Source organism: Drosophila gunungcola, assembly GCF_025200985.1.
Source record: "Drosophila gunungcola strain Sukarami chromosome 3L unlocalized genomic scaffold, Dgunungcola_SK_2 000005F, whole genome shotgun sequence".
Taxonomy (NCBI): domain Eukaryota; kingdom Metazoa; phylum Arthropoda; class Insecta; order Diptera; family Drosophilidae; genus Drosophila; species Drosophila gunungcola.
In genome coordinates this window covers 1,494,581-1,520,141 of record NW_026453180.1, presented here as the reverse complement: position 1 = coordinate 1,520,141, position 25,561 = coordinate 1,494,581, and the positions used below count along the sequence as shown (strand labels likewise).

The 25,561-nt window shown below is 41.3% G+C and overlaps 6 protein-coding genes across 16 annotated transcripts; 4 read left to right on the top strand and 2 right to left on the bottom strand.

Moving 5' to 3' along the window:
* Positions 1-153: 153 nt before the first annotated feature.
* Positions 154-1,855, top strand: LOC128259389 (tRNA N(3)-methylcytidine methyltransferase Mettl2). Of its 2 annotated transcripts, none has more exons than XM_052991727.1 (2): positions 154-642; positions 833-1,855. In XM_052991727.1, exons 1-2 carry the CDS (start codon positions 548-550, stop codon positions 1,644-1,646), a joined length of 909 nt encoding a protein of 302 aa, XP_052847687.1. In that variant the 5' UTR covers positions 154-547; the 3' UTR covers positions 1,647-1,855. The 2 variants fall into 2 exon arrangements, with proteins under 2 accessions (XP_052847687.1, XP_052847686.1); XM_052991726.1 differs by having other exon boundaries at positions 500-775.
* A 221-nt stretch (positions 1,856-2,076) lies between these two features.
* Positions 2,077-9,331, top strand: LOC128259240 (neuronal synaptobrevin). 8 transcript variants are annotated; one of them, XR_008268040.1, is made up of 8 exons: positions 2,077-2,164; positions 2,592-3,024; positions 4,032-4,100; positions 4,368-4,518; positions 5,096-5,254; positions 5,320-5,371; positions 6,977-7,417; positions 8,035-8,176. XR_008268040.1 is itself a non-coding variant. In XM_052991499.1 (7 exons), exons 3-7 carry the CDS (start codon positions 4,072-4,074, stop codon positions 8,220-8,222), a joined length of 579 nt encoding a protein of 192 aa, XP_052847459.1. In that variant the 5' UTR covers positions 2,077-2,164; positions 2,592-3,024; positions 4,032-4,071; the 3' UTR covers positions 8,223-9,331. The 8 variants fall into 8 exon arrangements, 2 of the variants coding, with proteins under 2 accessions (XP_052847459.1, XP_052847460.1); XR_008268044.1 differs by lacking the exon at positions 6,977-7,417 and adding an exon at positions 6,655-6,759 and having other exon boundaries at positions 8,035-8,173; XR_008268045.1 differs by lacking the exon at positions 8,035-8,176 and adding an exon at positions 6,655-6,759 and having other exon boundaries at positions 6,977-7,115.
* A 2,964-nt stretch (positions 9,332-12,295) lies between these two features.
* On the top strand, positions 12,296-20,120 carry LOC128259234 (vitamin K-dependent gamma-carboxylase). Of its 2 annotated transcripts, XM_052991490.1 has the most exons (4): positions 12,296-12,847; positions 16,680-17,267; positions 17,374-17,720; positions 18,193-20,120. In XM_052991490.1, exons 2-4 carry the CDS (start codon positions 16,690-16,692, stop codon positions 19,284-19,286), a joined length of 2,019 nt encoding a protein of 672 aa, XP_052847450.1. In that variant the 5' UTR covers positions 12,296-12,847; positions 16,680-16,689; the 3' UTR covers positions 19,287-20,120. The 2 variants fall into 2 exon arrangements, with proteins under 2 accessions (XP_052847450.1, XP_052847451.1); XM_052991491.1 differs by lacking the exon at positions 12,296-12,847 and having other exon boundaries at positions 16,598-17,267.
* LOC128259239 (uncharacterized) lies at positions 13,643-15,435 on the top strand. Its single transcript, XM_052991497.1, has one exon. It carries the CDS (start codon positions 14,157-14,159, stop codon positions 14,907-14,909), a length of 753 nt encoding a protein of 250 aa, XP_052847457.1. The 5' UTR covers positions 13,643-14,156; the 3' UTR covers positions 14,910-15,435.
* LOC128259233 (iron-sulfur clusters transporter ABCB7, mitochondrial) lies at positions 20,101-25,503 on the bottom strand. Of its 2 annotated transcripts, none has more exons than XM_052991488.1 (6): positions 25,362-25,503; positions 23,046-23,172; positions 22,543-22,768; positions 22,000-22,154; positions 20,593-21,941; positions 20,101-20,531 (listed from the first exon to the last, which is right to left on the bottom strand). In XM_052991488.1, exons 1-6 carry the CDS (start codon positions 25,470-25,472, stop codon positions 20,286-20,288), a joined length of 2,214 nt encoding a protein of 737 aa, XP_052847448.1. In that variant the 5' UTR covers positions 25,473-25,503; the 3' UTR covers positions 20,101-20,285. The 2 variants fall into 2 exon arrangements, with proteins under 2 accessions (XP_052847448.1, XP_052847449.1); XM_052991489.1 differs by having other exon boundaries at positions 22,543-22,666.
* On the bottom strand, positions 23,607-25,503 carry LOC128259236 (SET domain-containing protein 4). Its single transcript, XM_052991494.1, has 2 exons — positions 25,362-25,503; positions 23,607-25,126 (listed from the first exon to the last, which is right to left on the bottom strand). Exon 2 carries the CDS (start codon positions 25,049-25,051, stop codon positions 23,708-23,710), a length of 1,344 nt encoding a protein of 447 aa, XP_052847454.1. The 5' UTR covers positions 25,052-25,126; positions 25,362-25,503; the 3' UTR covers positions 23,607-23,707.
* Positions 25,504-25,561: the final 58 nt, after the last annotated feature.

The window sequence follows — 25,561 nt, the reverse complement described above, 5'->3', positions numbered from 1 at the left end:
GTTTAACAAGTTCCTTGCTTAAATTATTTGTATTATTATTTTGAACAATTGATTTTGTGGCTTACCAGCGTTAACTTTTTGTTGAGTGACTTTTATTTAAAACTTGTAAATTGTTTTATTTTTATTTTCCGAGAAAGTTTCGATTTGGTTTACTCCCACGGGTTAGCCACTAGAAATAACCAACAGTAAATTTTAGCCGGTCTGGCAGCACTGATGTGTGTCGGCGCTTTTCATACTTTCTTTGTCATTTTATTTATGTTTTCTGCAGTAAAACTCGACGCGCATACTTTCCGACGTTTCATGCTGCACTTAGAAGCCAAGCGACATATATTTATTCGCGAAAACTCGGAAAACGGACAATTCTGCGGACCACCAATTTCGCGCCCGACTGAGTGTGACAGCGGCTCAATAATACTAGCCGCTTTTGCACACATCGCGGTATTATTTGAATGCTAAAAATACGGTCACACAGGCCGCGTGTTTACAAAATATTGCATTTTAATTTAATCCGGACAACAGGTGATATAAACCTTATTTCCTTCCCGATATGAGTGACACTCCCGCTGCTGAGAACGAGAAACGACCCCAGTTTGGAACACGCCTACTCACGGACAGCAACGACGTCTTCAAACACAATGCTTGGTAAATATGGGATGCCAATCCTCCGGAGATTGGCCAGTCAAACTTGGGAACACACTCGCCAACGCAAGAAACCAGCGGGAGCTGGCAGCCGGGTTCTCATCGATGCGCGAGAACTGTTTGAGTTTAACGCCTGGTACTTATCCGTATTGCTATATACTCATGGAAACCCTTTTTAATTCTCGATCAACAGGGACCACGTGCAATGGGACGAGGAGCAGGAACTTGCCGCTCAGACAGCAGTGGCCAAGAACTCGGCGACCAAAATGGATGAGGAGGACAAAAACCGGTTCCAGGCAGATGCTCCCAAGTTCTGGGATTCGTTTTACGGCATCCACGATAACCGCTTCTTCAAGGATCGCCACTGGCTATTTACAGAGTTCCCGGAATTAGCTCCTTTGGCCAAGGAATCAACGGAGCAGCAGCATCGCAGCATCTTTGAATTAGGATGTGGCGTTGGAAACACGATTCTACCCCTGCTGCAGTACAGCTCGGAAGCGCAGTTGAAGGTTTTCGGGTGCGACTTCTCAGCCCGGGCCATTGAGATCCTGCGTAGTCAACCCCAGTTCGATGAGAAGCGTTGTGAGGTGTTCGTAATGGATGCCACACTGGATCAGTGGCAAGTGCCCTTTGAAGAGAACTCACAGGACATTATCGTAATGATATTCGTGCTGTCCGCCATCGAACCCAAGAAAATGCAACGGGTGCTGGACAACTGCTATCGCTATCTGAGACCAGGAGGCCTGCTTTTGTTCCGGGATTACGGAAGATATGACCTTGCACAGTTGAGGTTCAAGAGTGGCAAGTGTTTGGAGGACAACTTCTATGTGCGGGGCGATGGCACGATGGTGTACTTCTTTACGGAGGAGGAACTGCGGACTATGATGACCCAAGCAGGGCTAAAGGAGGAACAGCTCATTGTGGACCGAAGGCTGCAGGTCAACCGCGGTCGGGGCTTAAAGATGTACCGCGTATGGATTCAGACAAAGTTTAGAAAACCGCTTTAGTGCAATTACTACTAGTCTGCAATAGAAAACTTAGAACACACAATCGTAAAGCCAATCTATTACATTTAAACTGTTACTTGTATAATTATTAAGTCACTACTTTTTTTTTTAATGTGTAAGAAAGCTTATAATCTAAAATATAAAGCCAATCTATAACACACAAACTCTTACTATTAAAATAACAAAGTCAATAAATTTGTAATTCTGAATGACCATAGAACCAATGAATTTTTTTCATTTGGTGTATATCATTTTAATAAAATTAATATCCCCTTTTTTCAGTAATGCTAGGAGTGGACTTCCTTAACCAGATTCACAAAGATTTTAGGTCCTGACTAAAAAGCCCGGCTTGCTTTTAAATTGTTCACTTACTCGGCACTCGCTACTTGCGAATTGGTAAGGAAAAGCTTCTCGCTGGAAGACCACTCGGTGCTAACCATCCAGGCAGCTTTTCCCCAAATCCAAATACACATAACAGTTAGGAAAGCTGCAAGTTTTCGCAGTTGGCCAAAAACGTCGTAAGTGAAAATTTTCATAGTGCTGCGTAAAATAATTCTAAGATTATTATTTAAGAATTTAGTTTTAATGTGAACTAAAGCTGCCCGAGCATAGTTAAAGTGTTGCGCTAATAAGGATATGTAAAGAGTAGTCCAATTAAGCTGAAATGTTAACGAAAAGCAGCAAAAAACCTTTGTCGTGAAGAATTTCATTGATTTTTCTTTCTCTCTCAGCTTTAGCCTGAATTGGGCACTTGAAATTATTTTTAAAACGTTTTGCATTTTGAAGAGAGTTTAAAAGTGCTCCTGGGGGTATGCAACAGAAATAGGGAAGGACATGTGGGCGTGTTTCCGCCCTTACACTCTTAGAGTAAAACCAACTGATACCACCAAGCATAAACCGATGTACTAAAAATAGTTGCAACTATTTTCGCACTCTATTCAGCAGCAGTTTCAGCGGTGAGCCAGAAAAATTTCTGCGAAAGGCTGTCGTGGCAAGTGTTACCCGCACACATACACACATCATCCAGACCAGATCCAGATCCAGCCAATCCCCCCGTGGAGTGGAGTGAAAATTCATTGACGACTGGGGGCGAAAAAGCTCTGGCGGAATAGAGAGCACGGCGGCACTGAGAGCGCAACCCTCTAGAACAAAAACAACGAAACAGAGTTCAGCTGCACCACCACCCACTATCGCCCACCACCACCACCACCCGCTACACCACCTCCATTCCGACCTGCGGCAGTGCAAGACAGTGAAAAGGCCAAGTGCATATAGTGCGCCTAGTACCTTCATCCTAATCATCGCCAGCCGAATTTGTTGAGGCCACCACAGCACCACCAACTAACTACAGCCAAAACCACACAGCCACCAGAGACATGTAAGTGGATGGACATTATTGATTTGTTTTTTTTTTTTCGGCGCGGAGAAATGGGAAATGGGGCTTTTCGCACAGAGGGAATGCTCATTTGATAGCCGCATTAAGTATACGCAGCATGGGTCGGCCATTACATTTATCATTTGTCCAAGTGGCCAAAGGCCCGTAAAGTGAGGAACCCAGACCTGCATTTCGGTTCACTAAGCATGATTCACTTGGCCGATGACGTTCTCGCATCACATGGCCAAGTCTCTCACACCGCAAAATCAATAAAAACACGTTTCGCACCACTGAGTCAGGACATGCAAAATAAGTTGCACCTATTCGGGTTTACTTTGAAGTCAAATTCTTGCTTTTATCAACAAAACTCTTTACTTTTACCATTTATAAAGATTTTCTAATATAAAAGATTGGTCAGTTCTAAAAATAATCGCGCGGATATAGGCAAATCAAATGTTGCCGGTCTTAAGGGTTGGGGTTAGATATTGATTTTTTTTTCTTTGTAGTCGGAAAGCAAACAGAATGGAGGGTTCGATATATATATTCTATGAAAAATAACTATAAATGTCATTTACAAATATTTTTAAGGTAGACATTTTAATATAGAACTTTGAGCTACAACCATTTTGTATACTGTAGTAACTATTTTTTATATCTAAACAAAACATATAAACAAATTTCTTTCAGTGCCTAAGGAAAACAGGTGTTTTTGTTTTCAGATACCTTGGGTATCAAATTTGTTATTTGTTTAGTGGCAGTGAATATAAGAAAAACATATGGGCATTACGAATTGCAGCTTAGATTTCTATCAATTAACAATGTTTTGGTTTTCAGATACCTTGAGTATCAAATTAGTTTTTTGTATTGTGGCAGTGGGTATAAAAAATATGTGGGCAGTATGAATTGTAGCTTAGTTATGATAAAATTAACAATTAACAACAACCCCACTCTGACTTAATGTTATTATTTACTATCATTATTAATTATTTCCCAATTTTAAAAACCTGCAGAGCCCAGAAGATCTAAGTTCTAAGTTTTTGGGGGTCTGAGATGGGCAAGAAAGACAAGAACAAGGAATCGTAAGTGCGCTTTGACTATAGAACAAGGGTACCTGGCTAGCAATATACTCCAGCACCATCTATAGCCCACACGTATCTTCGGATGTTTTTGGTTAACGCTAGAAACTATAGTCGTAACCCGAGCCCCCACCTACACCCACTTATATTCGTAATTTGAGTACTGTATTTAATTTGAGCGCCCCCGTTGGGAGTTGATTAGTCTTGGCCCAGTCTATTTTTGCGCGCTTTCCGATGAGTAATGACTAATGACCTCCTCGCTTCCCGCAGGGCGGACGCTGCACCAGCTGGCGATGCACCACCAAACGCCGGAGCTCCGGCCGGAGAGGGCGGCGATGGCGAGATTGTGGGCGGACCACACAATCCGCAGCAGATTGCGGCACAGAAGCGGCTGCAGCAGACGCAGGCGCAGGTCGATGAGGTAAGTTTGGGGATTGGTAGTGATAAATTTGGTATTCGGGAAGATTTCGAAATATGACACTTCTGGGTTCTGCATCCGGATCCTTTGATTAGTCTTCCATCTAATAACCCAATTCATATGACAGTTTATAGATTTGAATACCAAATTCATTTTAATACTTAATTCTTACATTAAAAATAATCACCTTCAAAGTATCATTTCATGTAATATTAAAAATTAAGTTTCGGGAGTGGTATTGATAATTTTGGTAATCGGAGGTCAAATAAAATCTGGGTTCAGAATCTGGAAACTCTAAAAAGTCGTTGATCTATTTAGCCAATTTGTGTGTCGATTATTAAAAGTTACTTTTCATTTCATCAATTCTATTCCAAGTATTATATAAAACGAATTTAATATTTAAACCATTTCATTATATATTATACCATTCAATCATAACTTTTAAAAAGATCACTTTCATTCAATATCATTCGATCAAGATAAATCCTAGACTTCCTACAAATAAAGTATTTACAAATTAAGTTGTATTACGGAGTACTCTAAAGGACTTTTATCAATATAACCCTATATATCTGTCTAGGTCGTGGACATCATGCGCACGAACGTGGAGAAGGTGCTGGAGCGCGACAGTAAGCTGTCGGAGCTGGACGATCGCGCCGATGCCTTGCAGCAGGGCGCCTCGCAGTTTGAGCAGCAGGCGGGCAAGCTAAAGAGGAAATTCTGGCTGCAGAACTTGAAGGTTGGTCTTAAAGAAACCTCTCAAAGAAACTCCATAAAAATATAATTCAAACTTGTGCTTTCCAGATGATGATCATCATGGGCGTTATTGGCCTGGTTGTCGTGGGCATTATTGCAAGTAAGTTGACTGATCCTAGCTGGACTGGACACTCATTACCTGGACACAGACCGCCATAGAGATACTGACCCCCACAACCACAACCACTCGACTCACCCACACACAGAACCGAAGAAACTTTCAAGATTCCCCCGTTGTGTTTGTCTTTTGAGTTTGCCTTGGTTTAGCGCTGATTTCGTTGGATCCCCAAAAAATGCTTTACTTTCTCTACACACCAAATCAAAATTCTGTTTTTTAATTCCGCCACCTTTTTTTCTCTAGGTAACTTTATGTAGATTGCTAAATATCTAACCCATAAGAACTAACTAGTAACTTAGCCGCAATGCAATGCAAATCGAAACCAAATCAAAAGTCAATCAATCAACCCAATAAGAACCAATCGATACCAAAATTCAGACTCATTAACAACCGCTATGAGTAGAGCTCCGAACTCACAGTGCAACTGATCGTTGATGCCTTGCGAAATTTCCAAAACTATATAGATCGATCGATCTCATATCATATGTCATGCGCTTCAACCACCACTAAAAAAAAACAGTAACCAAATGCGGTATATATTTGAATTGTTGATACATATATGCCCAAGTCCAACATCATCTGGTTCCATACGAGCATACGCACAGGTTCGGTAATGAATTGATTTGATGCCCACTGAAAATCGTGTCGTGTGTTGTTATCGTTCCGTTGCCTAACCCGTAATAAAGTTGTAATCGCTCCGGATATCGGAGATCTCAGTCCATGTGGGTTTCGATTTAAGATCCGGAAAGTATTTCGATCTGAAACGACAATCAACATGGTGGAGATGGACCGATATTCGTTTGTACCCGTTAGCCTTAACCGTAGGACCTTAAGTTCTAGCTAGCGTAACTCCCAAAAGCCTTAATCTTAAAGTTTGTGGTTTGTTCAGTGTTTCGTTATCCGTACCCGTTTTTCGTTTGTTTTCGTTCTGATATCTAATATTGGCAGCAGCACCACAGCAACCACAGACACACTATTGTGCCATGTCCTGTGTAAATTATACAACTCGAACATAGTTCCCTCGTAATCGTAGTCCCTTTCTCAAAACTCGTTACTCGTTACTCGATACTAAGTCTTGACTCAAACGCAACGGCCTTCAGATCGCAAAACGCTAGCCCTACTTGTACCACTAAACTACAAAAGCAAAAGCATAAAGTACTGCCATTCTATTTTAGTTAACTCCTTAACTCTGTTTCTTAAATATTTTCACTTTTATTTGACACACACAATATATTACACTGAACCATATTTTTGAACAATTACAGAGAAAGACGAAGAATAAATACACTGAAAAAAGCTTTAGCTTTGTACAATTTTGTAAACCATAAGCAAAAAACAATTTACCCCCAAAATAACACATTCTGTGTGAGGTAAAAGAGAGAGCAAACTTTTATTTATTACTCATACGCCACGTTTATCGCTAGGTGCACTCGTTTAAAGAAATCATTTGTTTTACATGACTCAAAATCTTTTTAATATGGGTTTATTGTTTTTTATTATTTGTTGATTAAACTATATCTGCTCGCTTTAAGAGAAATCAAAAGAAATTAAACAAAAACATAAACTCACCGAACAATTTTATCGTAGAACCGTACATGTCGGATGATAATGCTGCTGCGCAGTCTCCTGCCTCGCAGCAGCAGGTGGCTCCGGCATCGGCAACTGCACCAGATTCAGCACCACAACAACCACAACAACAACTACAACAACAACTACAACCACACCACCATACACAAAAATCTGAACCACCGACACTCGAGAAACCATTGGCCGAGAAATTGACCGAACTACCACAGAGTCCGTCGGATGAAGTGGCGACTGGACAATAAACGATATATCTCTATTGAAAAACCTGAAAACCTGAAAAAACAACCAACCGAACAGCAAACAACAACAAAAAACCAATCAGCCATCGATTAACCACCAAGCCGCATCCGTAGATCCATAGTCAAAATTAACCAAAAATGAAAAGAAAACATTTCACACTTTCTTTGTACCATTGAAAAATACGATCTAATCTGATACACTGTAAGCAAAAAAAAAAACGGCAAAAAAAGCAATGCAAAATATCATACCCAGTAATTTGACACCTGCGCTTCTACTTATAACCGTATATGTTGTGTTCCCATTTCCGTTTCCGCTGTACCCCTATTGTTTGTATAATTTTAAGCTGGCTGTAAACGATGCAGCGGCTGCCCTCTTCATCGTTTACAACCAGCTTCAGCCGCATGAATGTATCGATGTCTTTGCGTGATTAGTATAATACTATTTATGATTCTATAATTTCTCGATTTAATGTTGTATGTTTTTTGGAATTGGCCTTAGTTTAATGCACCGAAAAAGCGAAAGGACTTCTCTTCAGGAGAAGTTTAAGGGAAGACAGCTTTCTGTGACTGCCTAAATGTACATAAATATATAAATATATATTTGTTTGATGCAGTTAAACCTGCTAGCCCACCCCATTGTCCACATCCCATGCCCACTTGCTATATTCCGTCATGAGCGATAAGCTTTTAACCATTGAAGTGTAATATTTTTGATGGCGTATTCTCGTGTATCGATGTCTGAGATTGGCTAAAAAAAGAGCTAACAAGAGCGCTCCTTGTGTTTTGCCCCACTAACTCTTTGTTTGTATTTTGAAACAGATAAACTTGGCCTCATAGGCGGAGAGCAGCCGCCACAGTACCAGTACCCACCACAGTACATGCAGCCACCGCCGCCGCCGCCGCAGCAGCCCGCCGGAGGACAGTCATCGCTGGTGGATGGGGTAGGAACAGGAGCAGGAGGATCGGACGGCGGTGCAGCAGGTGCTGGCGACCACGGCGGCGTATAAGTGATCTCGCTGCACGCTGACGAACGTTTCTCGATGAAACGCCCTCCCCAGAGGGCGAAAACAAAAGGAAAACTCAGTTAAACTAGAAAATCTCGAGATTTGCAATGAACTCAATAATAATTTCCACTTAGACGATGTGCACGAGTTGGTGTGTGAGAGGTTTTAAGTAACTTACGTCATAATATTAATACTAAATCTAAAAGAAAAGAAAAGATAAGAAAAGAAAAGACGCTCCGGACAAATTAAAGTTGTTGCTAATTTGTTTATGGTTACATTATTTCATGCATAAAACAAACGGTATATATATAAATATAAAATATGAATACAAATATATGGTACTTGAATATTACGAGTGACTCTCAAAAAGAAAACCACGTACTACCCTTTATGGAACTTGAACTTGGACCTCTGCGCTGCACTGGCAACAAGGAGCGCCAGTGGAAGCAGGAGGACAGGCGGTCGCTTCCCGATGTTCGCAGCTCTTTGAACTCAGTTTCCTTAGCAAATCGACTAGACAAAACTACACTAAACTAAAAAAAAAAAAATCAAAGAAACAAACATAACTATTCGGAACAAGACCCAAAACCAAAGAAATCTAAGCTTTGTTCCTAAGTAAAGTTACGCAAATATGAATATTCGAAATGTATAATCCAAAAGAGATGTTTAAAATCGACGTGGCCATATAAGTAATTGACAGTTAAATGTATTCATGGAACTTTACTTATATATAGAGCCAGTGTAGTCGGCTGAAACCAAAAACTTGAAGTCTAGTCAAAATATACAAAGCGATTTATTTGCAGAATTCTGTTTATGTGCAATCATTATACTGTTGTGTTTGAGAAACAGCCCAGGCAGCAATTGAGTGCAGCTCGAAAGGTTCGAATTGAAAGATGAAGCCAGACAGTTCAACGATTAAATTAAGCGCTAGACACACAATATGTTGGTTATGTTATCCAAAGGATTTATTTAGCTCGACGCTGGCAGCAGAGGCACTTAACACATATGTTTGTATATTTCAATGTTACCAGTAATAGACGAGGCGGTACTTAGAACATATATATGTACGTGTATGTAACGATATGATATTTAGATCTCACACACTCCACCCCCAGAAAACGCCCAAATCCCCCATAACCCCCTCATGACCGATCAGAATCAGAAATCAGAGATATAACTTTGAGACAACATTCTCGTAGCACATATTGTACTAACCTTGTTCTGAAAATACAACCTATACTACGATTAATGTATTAACTAATTGATTCTACAAGCGCCTGCCCAAAGTGCTTTGCCTACCAACCAAATGGGGCACGAACAAAATCGAAATTAATTAACAAAAACAAAAAAACCAAAGAGTAAATGGGTAAAAACGAAAAATTCAAATCCGAATGCAGGTATTTTTAGCAATATTCGTAGCGTGTACAATATGTCGCCCTTAAAGCTTATTAGAATCTCGTTCAATGTCCATCTCAACACTCACCTAGACACTTCACATGCATATAACCATTAACAGATATAAATCAATATATGTATGTAATAATCAATGACAAATGTTTAGAAAAGCGTTTCGATTTTTGTTTGGATTTTAACCAAAAAAAAAAGCAAACAAATGTATACACAAGAAAACACCTATGAAATTCCGTGCGAACGGCGAACCTACAGCGATTTCCGGCATTACACTGCAATGTTCCGGAAATTTTTGTCAGGCGGAAAAAGCAAATCCCGTTTTAAAAAAAAGACGGACACACAAAACAAAGAAACTCTATAAGAATCCCCAAAAACAACAGAAGGCAAAGAGAGTATATATATATGAACCGTATATAAACAATAATATTACTAATTAATTTAATGATTAATTGCACCCCGAAAATACATAATTATTTAAATAAATAAATAAAAATAAAACCTTTGTCTTTAATTTTTATACCCTTGCAGAGGGTATTATAATTTCAGTCAGAAGTTTGCAACGCAGTGAAGGAGACGTTTCCGACCCTATAAAGTATATATATTCTTGATCAGCATCACTAGGAGAGTCGATCTAGCCATGTCCGTCTGTCCGTCTGTCCGTCCGTTTATATGCAAACTAGTCTCTCAGTTTTAAAGCTATCTGCATGAAACTTTCCCAAAAGTTGTCTTTCTATTGCAGGTAGTATATAAGTCGGAACGAGCCGGATCGGACGACTATAGCATATAGCTCCCATAGGAACAATCGGAAAAATAAATGAAAAAAAATTATAACTTTGCTGTTTTTTAATTTTTTGTTTAGTTCTTCGACATATAGTAATGGTAAAATATTTCCGATTTACGGTTTAAATTTCATCAAAAGCGGACGACTATAGCATATAGCTCCCATAGGAACAATCGGAAAAAATAAATGAAAAAAAATTATAACTTTGCTGTTTTTTAATTTTTTGTTTAGTTCTTCGAGATATAGTAATGGTTTAATATTTCAGAATTACGGTTTCAATTTCATCAAAATCGGACGACTATAGCATATAGCTCCCATAGGAACAATCGGAAAAATAAATGAAAAAAATTATAACTTTTCTGTTTTTTAATTTTTTGTTTAGTTCTTCGACATATAGCAATGTTTAATTATTTCAGAATTATGGTATAAATTTTATCAAAATCGGACGTCTATAGCATATAGCTCCCATAGAAATAATAAAAATATATAAAATAACTATCTAATAATTGAGCTGCAAATAATCATAGTTTCAATGTTTTTTTTTAGCACATACTCAAGTAAATCATAATTTAAATGTTTTCAAAAGTATTTAATTAATGCAATAGCTGCAAGGGTATATGAACTTCGGCTTGCCGAAGTTTGCTTTCCTTCTTGTTATATTGGAAATGGAAATTGGTTATAGTTTTGGCATTTGGAATAAATATTTTCTTTGACCTTTAATAGTCCCTCATGTTTGAGGATGATTAAAAAAATGGTTTTTTATATATTTCAATTATTAATGTGCAAAAAATTATCAACCACTTTTAAAGCTTTAGCGAAATGTAGTCGTTTAATTTTTGTTGACTTTAACTTAGCACCCTCAAACTTAATTAATTTCCAAACGAAGCAACAAAGGTAGCGCAGCCTTAAAATAGAATCGCACACAAACTATAGCATACTATTTAGGTGAGCCAGCTCAGCTAGCCAAGTTGCGCACTTGACTCCAGAAGAGGAATACGCATTCGCCATGGTGTCCGCACACACGTGGCTACATAAACAACAATTGGGACGGTGACAAGGTGCAAACAGGATAATGGGAAGCCTAGATTTAAATCAGGCAAAAGGTGCGAGCAAGGGGCGCCTGTTTACCACACTTGCCACACCTGATTAAAATCTATTGACAATGCAGGCGATGGTGAAATTGGAGCAATGCTAACAAGGGCCCCACAAAGGAAACGGGAGAAGCACCTCCCCCCTTCGATGCCACCATTCCCGATTCCGGTGCCAGCGACGAGCACTTAATGAAACCCAATTACCAAAGGTGTCCGCCAGCCAAATCCTGGAGGCGGGTGGCAAGCAAAAACAGCTGCAAAGAGACAAAGAGCCCAGCTGCTGCCGCAACACCTGCAAATTTTATTTGCATTTTTCCTGCCATTTACCCTTTAAATATTGACTAGGGTATTATGGTTTTTAACAAACTAAGATAATTTTAAGATTTATTATGCAACGTAATTAACTGGCTAGTACCAAAATATTAAACACATTTAAACAAAAAAGTTAAATGTTATTTATACGCACAGAATAAGGTGTTTGGTTGCTTGGGTTTCAGAAGAATTTGTAGCACTATTTTTTTGAACATTTTTTGGTATTCCTAGCTCCCAAAATTGGTTTAAGCATATTACTCCAAAAAATGGTTAAAAATCATATTGTCGAATTTAATTTAAAAAAAAAATTATATTTTCATTTTTTAATTTGAATGTTGTAACACTTGACTTAGGCCCAAAAAAATGTCCAAACATACATATTACTTGAAATAATTAAAAAAAATGTATTTGTTTATGAAATAAAAAAAAATTATGCACAAATTTTTATTATCATCCTATGAGCCCATTTCCCTGGTAATCTTAATGTCGTAACACTTGGTCAAAGGAAATTTACTTGTTTATTGTTATTAACTTCGTCGCCATTTCCCGGCAAGGACATGCGCAAACACCCCCACCACCGCTCACAACACTTCGTCCTCTTCCCCCTCTGCGGCACCAAGGATTACGGGAAAAGGGACACGGATACGGACGGGGACAGGGACAGGGATACGGACACATCTCTGAGTGGAGCAGAGTGGCGTATAAATACGGCGCAGCTATTGCGCACAGCCTCAGTTGGCGGACCGTGTTGCTCGCGATTCCCTTTTCCCAGTCGCTGTGTCCGCGAGGTGAAAGTTTAATCCGGAAAACGGCCAACTGTTGCAAGTTGCACTCTGCCCTCTGCAGTTTTAAGGCTCCAGGGAGCAAACCGCAGGATAACGGCTCCAATAACGGGGTTAAGTGCAACAAATTGCGGGTGTGAAATTGATTTGTTGCTTTGTAAAGCAATTGTGAGATAAGAAAGCGGATTGAAATCGCACTTGTTATATTTAAAGCTGACCCCATTTCATATTTATTGGCCGTAACATAAAAAGGTAAGTAAAAGTCTTACAAAAATTTTTATGTTGTATATTTTCAAAAAAATCACCGATAAGTTTAAAGTGTAATTTATCAAGTAGCATTGTTATTCAACGACAACCAAAGTAAAAAGTTAATCATCAAAAATATTTCAAATAAACAATCTTTTAAAAACTTGCAGGTGTCGTGTTTGTAAAACAAAGTCTAAACTACAGCAAAAAATAGGTTTTTTATGATAGAAAATTTAATAAACATTATCATATATAAGTTTATCTGATGAATCTTGACAATCTTCAATACAAAAACTGAAACTGAATTTTAGAGGGTAAAGTTTAAACATATTGCTATAAGCCAACATATTGTTATTCAAATTTTTGGCAATATTTCGTAATTTTAAACTTTTTTTAACTCCCATTCCTAAAATTGCAATTTATAAATATAATAGACTATATATTCTAATATAATCGTTAAGCCAATCGTTTTCATTTATAATAAATCTGAAGATAGATACATTTTAAATATTTTACACAAAATTGTACTATTTTTAAAATAAATTATTAAAAATAGTTTTAAATTAGAGTTTTTTAAAACGATTTTAACAGGCAATTCGGAAACATTTTATTAATATAATTTTCTACTCTAGCAACAGTATTCTTCTTTATTTTTTAAGAAAAAAGAACCGTAAAGGTTTAACATATCCTTTTTAAACTTACCCCTCATCGTTTTTCAACACTACGAAACTTAATAAGTCGTGCATATGGGCCCCAGTGCAGTCAGGATAGGGAGGGTAAATACTGGTTGTCAGGTCAATCATATGGCGAAAAAGTGGTTAAAACCACCCCTGACGTGGCAGCTTTAATTTCTCGGGGGTTGTGTTCGTATTCCGAATCCGAATCCGAATCGGAACGTAATCAGCAGCAGAGAACAGCACAGTCACTCTGCAAATTTCGGAGCGTACGGTTGTCAAGTTTTCGGTCGCCTACGATTTTTCTCTTTCCCGATTTCAGCACTCTTCCCGTTCCCGCACACACACACAGCAACTAACTGGAAAAACAGAGGGTGGAGCGGAGAGAGAGGAGGCGACGACTTTCGCTCGAATTTCTCGCATTGTTATTGTTGCTGCGCCGTGTTTAGTGTATATACTGTATACTGCTGTGACTGTGACTCCACTGTGTGTGTGTGTTTTTCCTGGAAGTTCGAATCGAATTCTCTTTCCGTCTGCGGCTCACACGTAAAGTTAAAAAAAAAATAAATTAGCATCGAGAATCCTGATTTGGAATTGAAATCAGATTCAGAATCAGAGTCAGAACCAGAGTCAGAGTCACCATGGCCGACAACAACAACTGCCCGAAATGCAAAAAATCGATCGCCGCCAAGGAGGCGGCCGCCACAAGCATCGGATGCAGTGGCGAGGACTGCCGGAGGAGGTTCCACCGCACGTGCGTCAATATCGACGATGCCGTCTTCGAGGCGATCCAAAAGAACCCGATGATATCGTTCCACTGCGACGAGTGCAAGAATCAATCCCCGCGCGCCTTCGCCGCCAAGTTGCACACCATCGAGGAGAAGGTGAACAAGGTGTGCAACGGGGTCAACCAGATCCAGGGCCGGATGTACCAGCAGTACTTCCAGTTCGGCAATCAGCCGCTCCAGGCACTGGGCGCCGCGGCCGCCGCCGGCGGAGTGGCTGGTGCTGGCGGTCTGGGCGGCGGACTGGATGGCAAGAAGCATCCGCAGCAGAACAACCTGATTGTGGTCGGAAACAACTGCAATTCGGATCGATTGCAGGTGGTCTGCGACTACGGCAGATGGGTGCAGGTGGGCAAGTTTGCCACCAACACCAGCGAGGAGGATGTGATCGATCATCTGGCCGAGGAGCTGAAGATCAACAAGAACCTGGTGAAGTGCACCAAGCTGGTGAAGAACGATGCCAACCTGTCGCAGTTGTCGTATTGCAAGTTCAAGATCTCCATACCGGACTACCGCTTCAACGAGCTCTTCAACGAGGCCATCTGGCCCAGCGGCGTGATGGTCAGCCCCTTCACTCCGCGGTCCCAGCTGAACCAGAACCGCCTCTAGAGGGACGGGCCCGGCGGCCGGGATAGCGGTGACCGGGCGAGGGTGAAGCAGTAAGAGGAGGAGGAGGTGCTGGAGCAGGAGCTGGAGCAGCAGCTGGAGATGAAGTACCCAAAGGAGGGGAGTGCGCCTGCGCAGGGAGAGGATAAACGAATAGAAGCAGAAGCAGAAGCAGAAGCAGGAGGAGGAGGAACTGCATCAAGGGGTTGCTATCCGGCGACTGCCACTACACTTTCCTTTGGGCGATAATGGAGCTGCAGCAGGCGGAGGAGGAGGAGGAGCAACTTTGTGCCCCCCACCCCCATTTGTATGCTAATTTTCGACACTCGAGAAAAAATTGTCTAGATCTTTAAAAGCTTACAGAACCTATATAATGGAAAACAAACAAGAATATTTATTGAATTAACTTTGAAAATGCATTTTAAAATGTTTTAGCGTTGCGTAAATAACGTAAATGAAATCGATAAAGAAACCAAAAAGTATTTTAATGGCAAAAACTCACAAGTAAAATAGATGTGAAGCAAAAATATTAGTCATTTATGCATAACTGTCGTTCTTAAATTAAAGTAAAAAACTGAAAACCAAACGAGAAACCTAAGAGAAATCCAAGCTAAACGTACTTAAAAAAGCCACACACTCAAACACACACACCGAAAAAACGATTATTCAGGCGCGTATTTAAACCATTTACCAACCAGTCACTGAGATTCCCTTTTTGATTTTCCAAACTGATTTCCTGGGAGCTTCGAGCCCAGATCGTTATACTTTTAAACCAAATCGATTGAAATTTTATTACGACGCGTGTGCGATTACCTATCACATTAAGTACTTAACCGTAACCAATATGAAATCGTATATTCAAGCAGACGACGGCTTATATTGTATTCGTATATGTATGTAGTTTGAGGCATTTTCAAAGCTTGTTCCTGTTCCCAAAAACGTTTGGACATTTTGCGAACCACTGCACAGGACACTGGTCAGCAGCTAGACCCATTCAAATTCAGATCGAAAGTATATGTATTTCTATTTGTTTTTGCGTTTTCGACTAAGGGGGTACTACTCTTATGCCTTATGACATGGGTCTGGGTAACCCCAATGGCAGTTTACCACACAACACGTTCCACACACGGACAGGATTCGAAACTAAACGAAACGAAACGAAGCTGGGCAAATCCGTTGCAATAATAACTCAATGACCGAGTATAATGGATGTACATGTACATTTCGTAATTGATATATTTTTTTACACCAATCCGACAGCAATATTTTCCGTGGGCTCCACACGCCAGCGATCCGAACAGAACCGTAGATATTTACGCAAGAGTCAGCAAACGAAATGTAAAACACATATATTATATATTTAGTATACAACAATATGCATGCATGTATTTATGTCAACCTTTTTCAATAAATTCTACAAAAAAATTAAAAACCAAAGAAGTGTAGATTTTTGTTTGGGTTTTGGAAACTGTATTGAAATTAATGTGAGTTGAGCTTAAAGTCCAGTTCTTAAGTCTTCCATATGAAAATAATTATTAATTTCCAATCCACTCATCACTTTAATTAACGAATATATAAAAAAAAAAAACCTATTGATATTTGCGTTTTGGGAACTATATGACTGAATAAGGATTGAATTTAGTTTGAGTTCTCCTAAAGTCTTTTGAAGATAAACAATAAATAAATAATCATAAAACGAAGGCTTTCTTGCCACAAATGTCCCGAAATAATCATTATATTAAATGTGAATTTTCTCGTAAAAATTATTTTCAGGATAAGTACAATGGCCAACTCCAAACGAAAGCTGCCTACGAAATCCAGTGCCACAGAACTCTCTAATGCGGATAAAGATATTCCTAGCACAACAGTGAAACCTCCCACAGAAGATGATTCAACTAAAAACTCCTCCCTCCTGAGTTACTTTTTTAGAGATTGCCTAGGCCATGAGCTGAGCAACTTCTCCAGTTTTTCCCACTTTACTAGCTGGCTCCAGAGACCCGTGGACGGATCCGCCTTGGGAATCTTCCGGCTGCTCTATGGCGCAGCTATGCTGATTGACATCGCAGAGGAACGTGGCGGTGGGCAGATGGATGTGCGGTTTGGAGAACCACTGCACTGCCATTTCCCACTCTTCAATGGGATGCGGGCATTGGCCTATCCGCTGATGGGTTGTGTCTACTTGAGCATGTGGCTGGGGGCATGGGGCATTATGCTGGGCTATCGATTCAGGATCAGCTGCCTGGCCTTCCTGGTGGCCTATTGGTATATATTCCTGCTGGACAAGCCGACGTGGAACAACCACAGCTATCTATTCGGTCTGGTGGGAATATTGCTGCTCTTCACCCAGGCGGAATGCTACTGGTAAGCATGAAATAAAACTAAATGATCATAAAATGTTGTATGCTTTCTACCCACAGAGAACTTGAATTAGTCATTATATTAAATATATTTGTTTTCTAACTTTCAGCTCGCTGGACAACTGGCTAAATCCCCGGAGAAGTCGCTGTATACCCTATTGGAACTACTTCATTATCAAATTTCAATTTTTTGTGCTGTACATGTATGCAGGACTTAAAAAGTTCTCCCTAGAGTGGCTATCGGGTTATGCGATGTCCAATCTCAGCCATCACTGGGTCTTCGCTCCATTCCGCCAAGTGATTGATCCCGACCTGATTGACCTTCTAATCGTGCACTGGTTCACCGCCTTTTTTGACCTGTCCATCGCCTTTTTCATGACCATTGAGAAGACGCGCCTTCTGGTCACTCCTTTCATGCTCAGCTTTCATCTAATGAACTCTCGACTGTTTGTTATAGGTGAGTTATTAAGGAGAGGTTAAACACCCTTTGAAATTGTCGCTTATTGTGTTTACTGTCCTAAGACTTGTATATAACCTAAATCATTCCTCTTATTATTTTCCTCAGCCTACTACCAAATTAATGCAGAGTTGAAAGTTTGGTTTTTCGGTGCATTTTTTTTACGTTTTACAATTTTTTTTATGGTACCATATATACCATAGCCAATAAGCTATTGAATTCAAGAATCCGCCGGTAAATCTAATTTATACGGATTTTCTAAGTCAGAGGGTACAACTGCACAGGGACATTTAATTTAGTAATTCTTTGTTATTGGTCGTTGAAACGAAAGTTAAAAATAATAATAGATTTATCAGTGGAAACTCGTTCAAATTGCATAACCAAAAATCTATTTTCACAGCTTTAAGTCAATATCTATTATATCTATATAGGCAAACCAAAAAATCAATAACCAACTGAACTTACCCAACAGGCATGTTTCCCTGGGTGTGTCTGGCGGAGGTGCCGCTTTTCTTCAGCTTCGACTGGCCCAGGAGGATAAGTGGTGGGCCAAAAACATCGCTTCCTCAACCACCCGATGCGTCGAAGGAGGTGCCCCAGTTGGGAATCCTGGCCAGAGTGCGCACTTGCCTCATCCTCGGCTACTGTGGGCTGCAGCTCTTCCTGCCCTACTCGCACTTCATCACCAAGGGCTATAACAACTGGACGAATGGACTGTACGGCTACTCCTGGGACATGATGGTGCACTCGTACGATACGCTGCAGACCTCCATCCAGGTGGTGGAGAATGAGAGCGGCCAGGTGCACAACTTAAATCCGTATGCTTTCACGGAATACGATCGCTGGACGAAGTACGCTGACATGGCTGTGCAGTATGCCAGGTGTATAGAGGAAAATATCCGGGTGTCTCAACCGGAGATGGCCAAAAACATATCCATCTACTTCGACATCTGGTGCTCCATGAATGGTCGCTTCCAGCAGCGCTCCTTCGATCCGCGTGTGAATTTGCTCCGGGCCAATTGGTCACCCTTTGAGAGCACCTCCTGGTCACTGCCGCTGCTCAACGAGTTGAACCACATGCGTCCCAAGCTGCGAACCATCGAGACTGAGGTGCTGGCCTGGAACAACTACTCCGACGTGATCTTTGTGGCTGATTTCCCCGGACTTACGCTTACGAACTTTATCTCACCGGACCTCATCAATTGCACATTAACCATCCTGGAGGGCAATGTGCGGTACAGGAACGAGAGGGATCTGGAGCCCTACTTCCTGACCGCCGGTAAGAGCATCGGCCTCGAGAGCAACATCACCCATTTGGTGACCACCATTGGGCAGAAACCAGCCTCCTATCTTTTTACGTATACAAACAAAACGATGCTGGAGCAGGGCATCACGATAGATGCTGATAAGCTGGAGGAAAAGGAGGAGCGTTCCATACTGCCACTGTGGCAGGAGTTCCAGCATCGAGTGACCAACTACCAACAGTTTCTGGGCCACATTGGCAACTGTCTGCTGTACTTGATCTACGGAGTGCCCATTCCGCTGGCAGCGCGGGAGAGAGATTGAGATTGAATGTGAGGGCTTAGGCTTACTATCGCAACTGTTTCGATTTTCACTTGGTCCTCATTTACTTTTATTAGCGAAACGCAGTATTTAGTACTATATCCTCCAAAGACTAATCATTTTGAAAGTGCTTTAGATTGAAGATGTATATTTTAGAAACATTTTCTATACAGATCAATCAAAAATCTCAAAGATATTTAATCATTTTCAAAGTACACTAAATAAAAGAGGTATATTTTAAAGATGACTAATCATTTTGAAAGTATACTAAATGGATGCTGTATAGTCTAAGAACATTTTCTATATAAATCTTTAAAAAGTAATTTTATGGACCATGTTTGTGAGAACTTTACAATTTACATAAAATGTAAGCGATTTAAAATACACAAACCCCCAATCCTAATTCCATTTTTCCGATCATAAATATTTCCAGTATTGTTTTCAATTAATAATCTTACAAAATTGTGACAAAATCTATTTATTGCTAAAAAAGCTGGCCAAAAATGTGGAATTCTCTTTTAAAACCTTATCACATTAAAAGTGCTTAAAGGGTCATAATTTGGTTTACTCAAGGAATGTCTTTGTGTGAATTTAAATCCGTATTCCACTTCTAAAGCATAAATCTATACAGAAATAATTGCATTTAATAATCTAACAGAGTTGTGACAAAATGTATTGTTTGAAAATGCGGAAATAAAAAAAAAAATACTACCAATCGAATACCTAAACCGTGAAAACCGAAACAGAGCGATATAACCGAATGTATGGGTGATAAAACTGATAATAAATGTTCCATATTGTACTACATCCCCTGCCATTTCTCTTATCGCATATCTACAACTGTATTTACAAGGGTCACAATGATACTTTAAACCTATGAATAGCGAATCTCCGGAGAAGGGAAGATTCTACGGTGAATTTAGTGGGTCTTAGGGAGGGCGAAACGAAGGGGAGGGGTGTTATAACATTGGAACAAACACATAGATAGGGTACGAGCCTCGTCTACGCCACGCCCCGTGACTTTTCCTCCTTGATTTCTCGACTGGGGTCAAACTGCTGGGTCTGCGTTTCCCACAGGCGGGCATATAACCCATTTTGCCTTAGCAGCTCCGGATGGGTGCCACGTTCGCCCACGCGGCCATTCTCCAGGACCAGGATCTCATCCGCATCCTTGACCGTGGAGAGGCGGTGGGCAATGCAAATGCTGGTGCGACCGGATGTGGCGCGGGTCAAAGCCTGCAGAATGTTCTGTAAAATGAAGACAACATTAGTCAGTTTATAGATCCTGTTTTCAGCACCATAAACTCACATGCTCTGTGATGGAGTCCAGACTGCTGGTAGCCTCGTCGAAGATCAGGATGGGTGTGTTCTTTAATATGGCCCTGGCGATGGCCACGCGTTGCTTCTCGCCTCCCGACAGCTTCAATCCTCGCTCGCCCACCTGAGTGGAGTACTGTGCCGGCCAGCTCATGATAGAGTCATGCAAATCCGCCATCCGGGCTGCGTTCTCCACCTCCGCATGCGACTTGCTCAGATTGCCATAGTGGATATTGTGCTCTATTGTGTTGTGGAACAGTACCGAATCCTGCGGCACGACGGCAATTACCTTGCGAAGACTATCCAAATCCACGGCGCTGATATCCTGCCCGCCGATCAACACTTTACCCGAATTGGGCTCAAAGAAACGGAAGAGCAGGCGCACCATGGAGGATTTCCCTGAGCCAGAGCCGCCCACAATGGCCACATTCTTGCCGGCGGGAATGGTGAAGGAGAGGTCACGGAAAATGGGCTTGCCCGGCTCATACTCGAAGCTCACGTTGCGGAACTCGATGGACGAGTTGCTGGTGTCCACGAACAGGGGCTGGGCAGTCGATGCCGTCTGTATACTGCTATCCACATTCATCAGCGTGAACATGGCCTGCATATCGAGCAGAGCCTGACGCACCTCGCGGTACACACTGCCCAAGAATCCAAGGGGTATAGAGAGTTGGAAGAGCAGGGCATTCACCATCACCAAGTCACCCACTGTCATGTTTCCCTGGGCAATCTCCTTGGCGGCCAGCACCATGATTAGACTAAGGGCACTGCTGAAAATGGCGTTCTGCCCGAAGTTTAGCAATGCCAAGCTGGAGCTCGTCTTCAGGCTAGCCGTCTCGTACTTTTTCAGCACCTCGTTGTAGCAGCCAGCCTCGTACTTTTCGTTGTTGAAATACTTGACCGTCTCGTAGTTGATCAGCGAATCCACGGCCTTGTTCCCAGCCTCGTTCTCCGCCTGGTTCATGTAGACGCGGAATTGGGTGCGCCATTGGGTCACACTGAGAGTGTAGGCGGCATATATGCCCACGCAACCCATGCTCACACCGGCGAAGGCCAGACCACACTTCACTCCCAGGATGCTGGACACCAGAGCCAGCTCGAAGATTGTGGGCACTATGTTGAACACCATGGCGGAGAGTACAAAGTTGATGCCCCTCGATCCTCGATCAATGGTCTTCGACAGAGCTCCAGTCTGCTTGTTCAGGTGGAAAGCAAGGTCCAAATTGTGCAAATGAAGGAACACATTGCTGGCGATCTTTCTGATCGAATGATGGGCCACCTTGGCAAACACCGCATTGCGCAGCTCGTTGAAGCCCGCTGCACTGGCTCTAGCAATGCCATCTAAAAGCATCATTTGTTTAATATTTATTTAGAAACTCAAGTCAAAGAGTAGACTTACATCCCAGCATCATGGCTGTGGCTGCGGAGAGCACTGCATCCGGGGCGGTGTCCATGTTCAGCGTTGTCATCGTGTCCACGGCTCCTTTGAACAGGAAGGGCACGCAGACGGTCAGCAGTTTGGAGCCAGCCAATAGACCCAGGGAAATGCCCACTCTTTCAATTACGGAAATGATTCAATAATTAAAACCCGGCTTTGTAAGGCATTACATATTAATATGTATATGTTTCGAGCATGAAACTTCTAAACAAACAATATACTATTCCACCTGTGCTTGTTATGTCTTTAACTAAATATGGAGTATGCATTATTTCTGTGACAATGATGTACAAATAGAAAATTATATAGTACTCGATTGTGTATGTGTTTTGTACACATTTTTTTTAAACATGTCCAAAAAACTAAATAGTTTACGTGTCTTTTATTTTAGTTATAATACCCCACATTTTGTTAAGCTCAGTAGAATAGTATTCTGTGGGTATCAAAAATTTGACTTTAAGGACCCAGTTTAAAACATTAAGTTTGTTAATCAAATTGCCTTACCGCTTCCGCACTAGTGGATCCTCTTTGGGCCAGATGTAGGCCATCATGGCGCGCAGCATATCCTTGGAGGTGACCTCCGGTGCGTCCAGCTTGCCCAATCCCGAGCCACCATCGCTGCCGCCCCCTATATGAACATGACATTGTCGTGATTGCTGTTGTTGTGGGCGGTAAAGTCGCTGCCGCTGTAGCTTTGTTGTTTTTGCTGCCGCTGCTGCTGGGGCTCCACCTGTATTGAATTCACTTGGTTGCAGCAAAATTCAGAGACAGGCGCTCAACACAACAAGCGCACAAACAAACAAACAAACGAACGGGCATTGACCGACTTGAATAACAAAACTCGGAACTCGGTCCACAAAACAAAATCAATTTTGGGTTAGTCAATAGAAAAAAGCGTGAGTGGCTAGTACCAAACAATACAATGAAAAACCTGCCGATCAGCAGGAGTGCTCTGTTAGTTACGGGAAGTCCGGCATTGGTTATTGGACCTTTCCTTGGGAACCTACCTTTGGCCTTCTTTCCAAACACGCCACCCAGTAATTTACTGCCCGGCGTGGGCGTAAAAGGGGTTATTTTCTTCCGCTTGACATCGCCGCTACCCTGATCATCAACCTTGGCCAAAGAAGAGTACAGCTGAAAGGTCATAATTTAAATTCGATTTAATAAACAATTTTTGATTATTATTTTCTGGGATTTATTAAAAAAAATAAACAATGTTTGCTGGGCTTCTAAATTTAATGTCTTAAAGAACATTTTATAATTTTAACTGGCTTCTTGAATTTTAAGTAATTTAAAATGTAATTGATTTGTTCTGATGTTAACAGTTTTTCGATAGATGACTCACAGAATATTTCATTAATCTAATTTTTTTATTTTAATTTTAAGGCATTTAAAAAAAAATAAATCTTTTTATAAATGCCCTAAAATTACCTATTATTATTTTGACGATCTTTGAAATATCAATAATATAAAATGCTTTATACTGATTTTAAATCTAATCTCAACATAGAAAACATCATTTAACTTTATTTTTTTCAATTTTAAGGCATTAAAAATGTATAAAAATTTAAATTAATCAGATATTTTTATATTAACAATCCCTGAAATATCAAAAATAGAAAAAATGCTTTGTACTGATTTAAAATCTAAGCTCAATATAGATTACAATCTATTCTGCTGGATGCGTCAACTGAAATTTAGCCAGATAGCGAATGCACTCCTGCAGGTAAGACCGTGCCACCGATCCACTCTCCGTCAGCTTTGGAAGTTTATCCAGCTCTCCCACAAAGATCTCGTACTCCTTTATTTTGTAGGCCACCAGATAGGACAGCTCCGGCTGCACATCCTCGAACTGTTCGGCGTCACCGAAGGCAATTTGGTTAAGTATGTTGGGGAAGTAGGCCTGCTGCTTGAAGATTAGGTGCAGCACCACCCTTAAATTGTGCGAACAGCCATCGTCGATGTGGACGAACATCTGATCGTGCAGATTATGCTCCCTTATAAATTTGAAGATGTTCCGGTGGAAGGTCTGCGTGGCTAGCTCCTTGTTATGCTTAATCATGTGCTCAATGTCCAGCAGAGAGAAATCAAAATAATCATGCTTATTTTCTTTCAACCAAAAACCATACTCCGTTAAAAGCTTAAAGTTGGGCAGAGCACCGTAGCTGATGAACAATTGTTCATAGGTTTTGGTTTTGGCAAGAGGCAAGGATTTCAATGTCAGCACGTAATCTTGGCCGTGAATCTCTGCCGTGGTTTGCACACCATCGGAGTGGTTGAAGAGGTCCAGGAACGGAGCCAATGCCATATTGGTGTCGCCATTGATTAGAGTCTGAAAGTGATTGCTCTGCCTTTTCAGAAACCGGGAACTGAGGTAAACGCTTCTGGTGTTTACGCTGAAGTATGCCCATTTGTATTCGGCTAGTGTCCAAATCTCCCGGTCATAGCTCTTCCCACAGCCATCGCAGTTGAGCAAACCCGCCAGATTCTTGATTATTTCGTAGTATCGTCGTATTTGACGGTTCTGAGCCACAGTTCGCTCTAGCAGGGATTCTGGCAGACACTGAAGTTCGGGTATGGCACAGAAATAGGGAGTGGAGTAGCTGCTGGGCAGGGTGTCCAAATAGGCAGCGTAACCAGAGGTTTTAGAGCAATCCTGCAGGTGCTTGAGGTACATAAGATAACAGGCTACCAAGGCATGAAACGAAATCCTGGCATCCTTGTCGAATAGGTCCTTGTTAAAGAGACTTTTGAATTCATTATCCGATTCTAGTGTGGCTATGGTTATAAGGCAACCAACTGGTAGACGAATGAGCTCATCCTCTGGCGAGAAGGTGTCCTGTTTCGAGCACAATCCTCTGCCAGTCTCTGGATAGTTCTTTGCGGAAAGATGAGTGTGGTTTCGCCAGCCGAGGGAGTGTAGGTGAACGTAGAGATTCTGCAGGGAGCTGGTGTAATCCTCTGCTGGTTTCTGCTGGGCCCTCTGAAGACGTAGACGCTGAGTGCGACCCATTATTGCCGATCCCCGTGAATCCTTCTAGTCTGTGTGTGCGCTGTTTTGGTCTATATATCTATTTATCTATGCTTGCTGCAACGAAATAAGCCAAGCATTAGGTTGAAATTAATCTTAGGTAAATGGGGGAAAAGGACCAAAACAACGCACACGCAGACTGCTCCGCCCCACTTATTGGTGGTAATTTCCACGCATTTAAATCGCCAATTCATTGCGTATTTACGCCTAATTACGAAATCGTAATCTAGTCTAGATAGTCTGGCATGTGGCCTTGAAATAGGTCTCTAGACCCGGTCGCAGGAGTACTCACCACTCTGGCCTGCACGTGTGTTCCCTTGGCGAGCGAGTAGCATTTCGCGCGTCCCAGGTGAGCGGGTAAATGGATGCTGCAATGCTTGGTCAGGTGAAGGAGTCCGGCCATTACTTAATTGCTAGACGAAATCAAAATAAAATCCCTCTTCTTTTGCACCGACCCTCTGTTTTTGCGACGATATCTGCATGGGCAGTGTT

What these genes read in the sequence shown, in the direction of transcription:
- LOC128259234 (XM_052991490.1), top strand. Translation starts at nt 16,690, where the DNA reads ATGGCCAACTCCAAACGAAAGCTGCCTACGAAATCCAGTGCCACAGAA. An exon ending in ACCCAGGCGGAATGCTACTG is followed by an intron (nt 17,268 to 17,373) that starts GTAAGCATGAAA and finishes TCTAACTTTCAG; the next exon opens with CTCGCTGGACAACTGGCTAA. An exon ending in CTCTCGACTGTTTGTTATAG is followed by an intron (nt 17,721 to 18,192) that starts GTGAGTTATTAA and finishes CTTACCCAACAG; the next exon opens with GCATGTTTCCCTGGGTGTGT.
- LOC128259233 (XM_052991488.1), bottom strand. Translation starts at nt 25,472, where the DNA reads ATGGCCGGACTCCTTCACCTGACCAAGCATTGCAGCATCCATTTACCC. An exon ending in GTTTGGAAAGAAGGCCAAAG is followed by an intron (nt 22,769 to 23,045) that starts GTAGGTTCCCAA and finishes AATTCAATACAG; the next exon opens with GTGGAGCCCCAGCAGCAGCG. An exon ending in TGGACTCCATCACAGAGCAT is followed by an intron (nt 20,532 to 20,592) that starts GTGAGTTTATGG and finishes TTCATTTTACAG; the next exon opens with AACATTCTGCAGGCTTTGAC.
- LOC128259389 (XM_052991726.1), top strand. Translation starts at nt 636, where the DNA reads ATGCTTGGTAAATATGGGATGCCAATCCTCCGGAGATTGGCCAGTCAA. An exon ending in CTGTTTGAGTTTAACGCCTG is followed by an intron (nt 776 to 832) that starts GTACTTATCCGT and finishes CTCGATCAACAG; the next exon opens with GGACCACGTGCAATGGGACG.
- LOC128259239 (XM_052991497.1), top strand. Translation starts at nt 14,157, where the DNA reads ATGGCCGACAACAACAACTGCCCGAAATGCAAAAAATCGATCGCCGCC.
- LOC128259236 (XM_052991494.1), bottom strand. Translation starts at nt 25,051, where the DNA reads ATGGGTCGCACTCAGCGTCTACGTCTTCAGAGGGCCCAGCAGAAACCA.
- LOC128259240 (XM_052991499.1), top strand. Translation starts at nt 4,072, where the DNA reads ATGGGCAAGAAAGACAAGAACAAGGAATC. An exon ending in AAAGACAAGAACAAGGAATC is followed by an intron (nt 4,101 to 4,367) that starts GTAAGTGCGCTT and finishes CGCTTCCCGCAG; the next exon opens with GGCGGACGCTGCACCAGCTG. An exon ending in TGTCGTGGGCATTATTGCAA is followed by an intron (nt 5,372 to 8,034) that starts GTAAGTTGACTG and finishes ATTTTGAAACAG; the next exon opens with ATAAACTTGGCCTCATAGGC.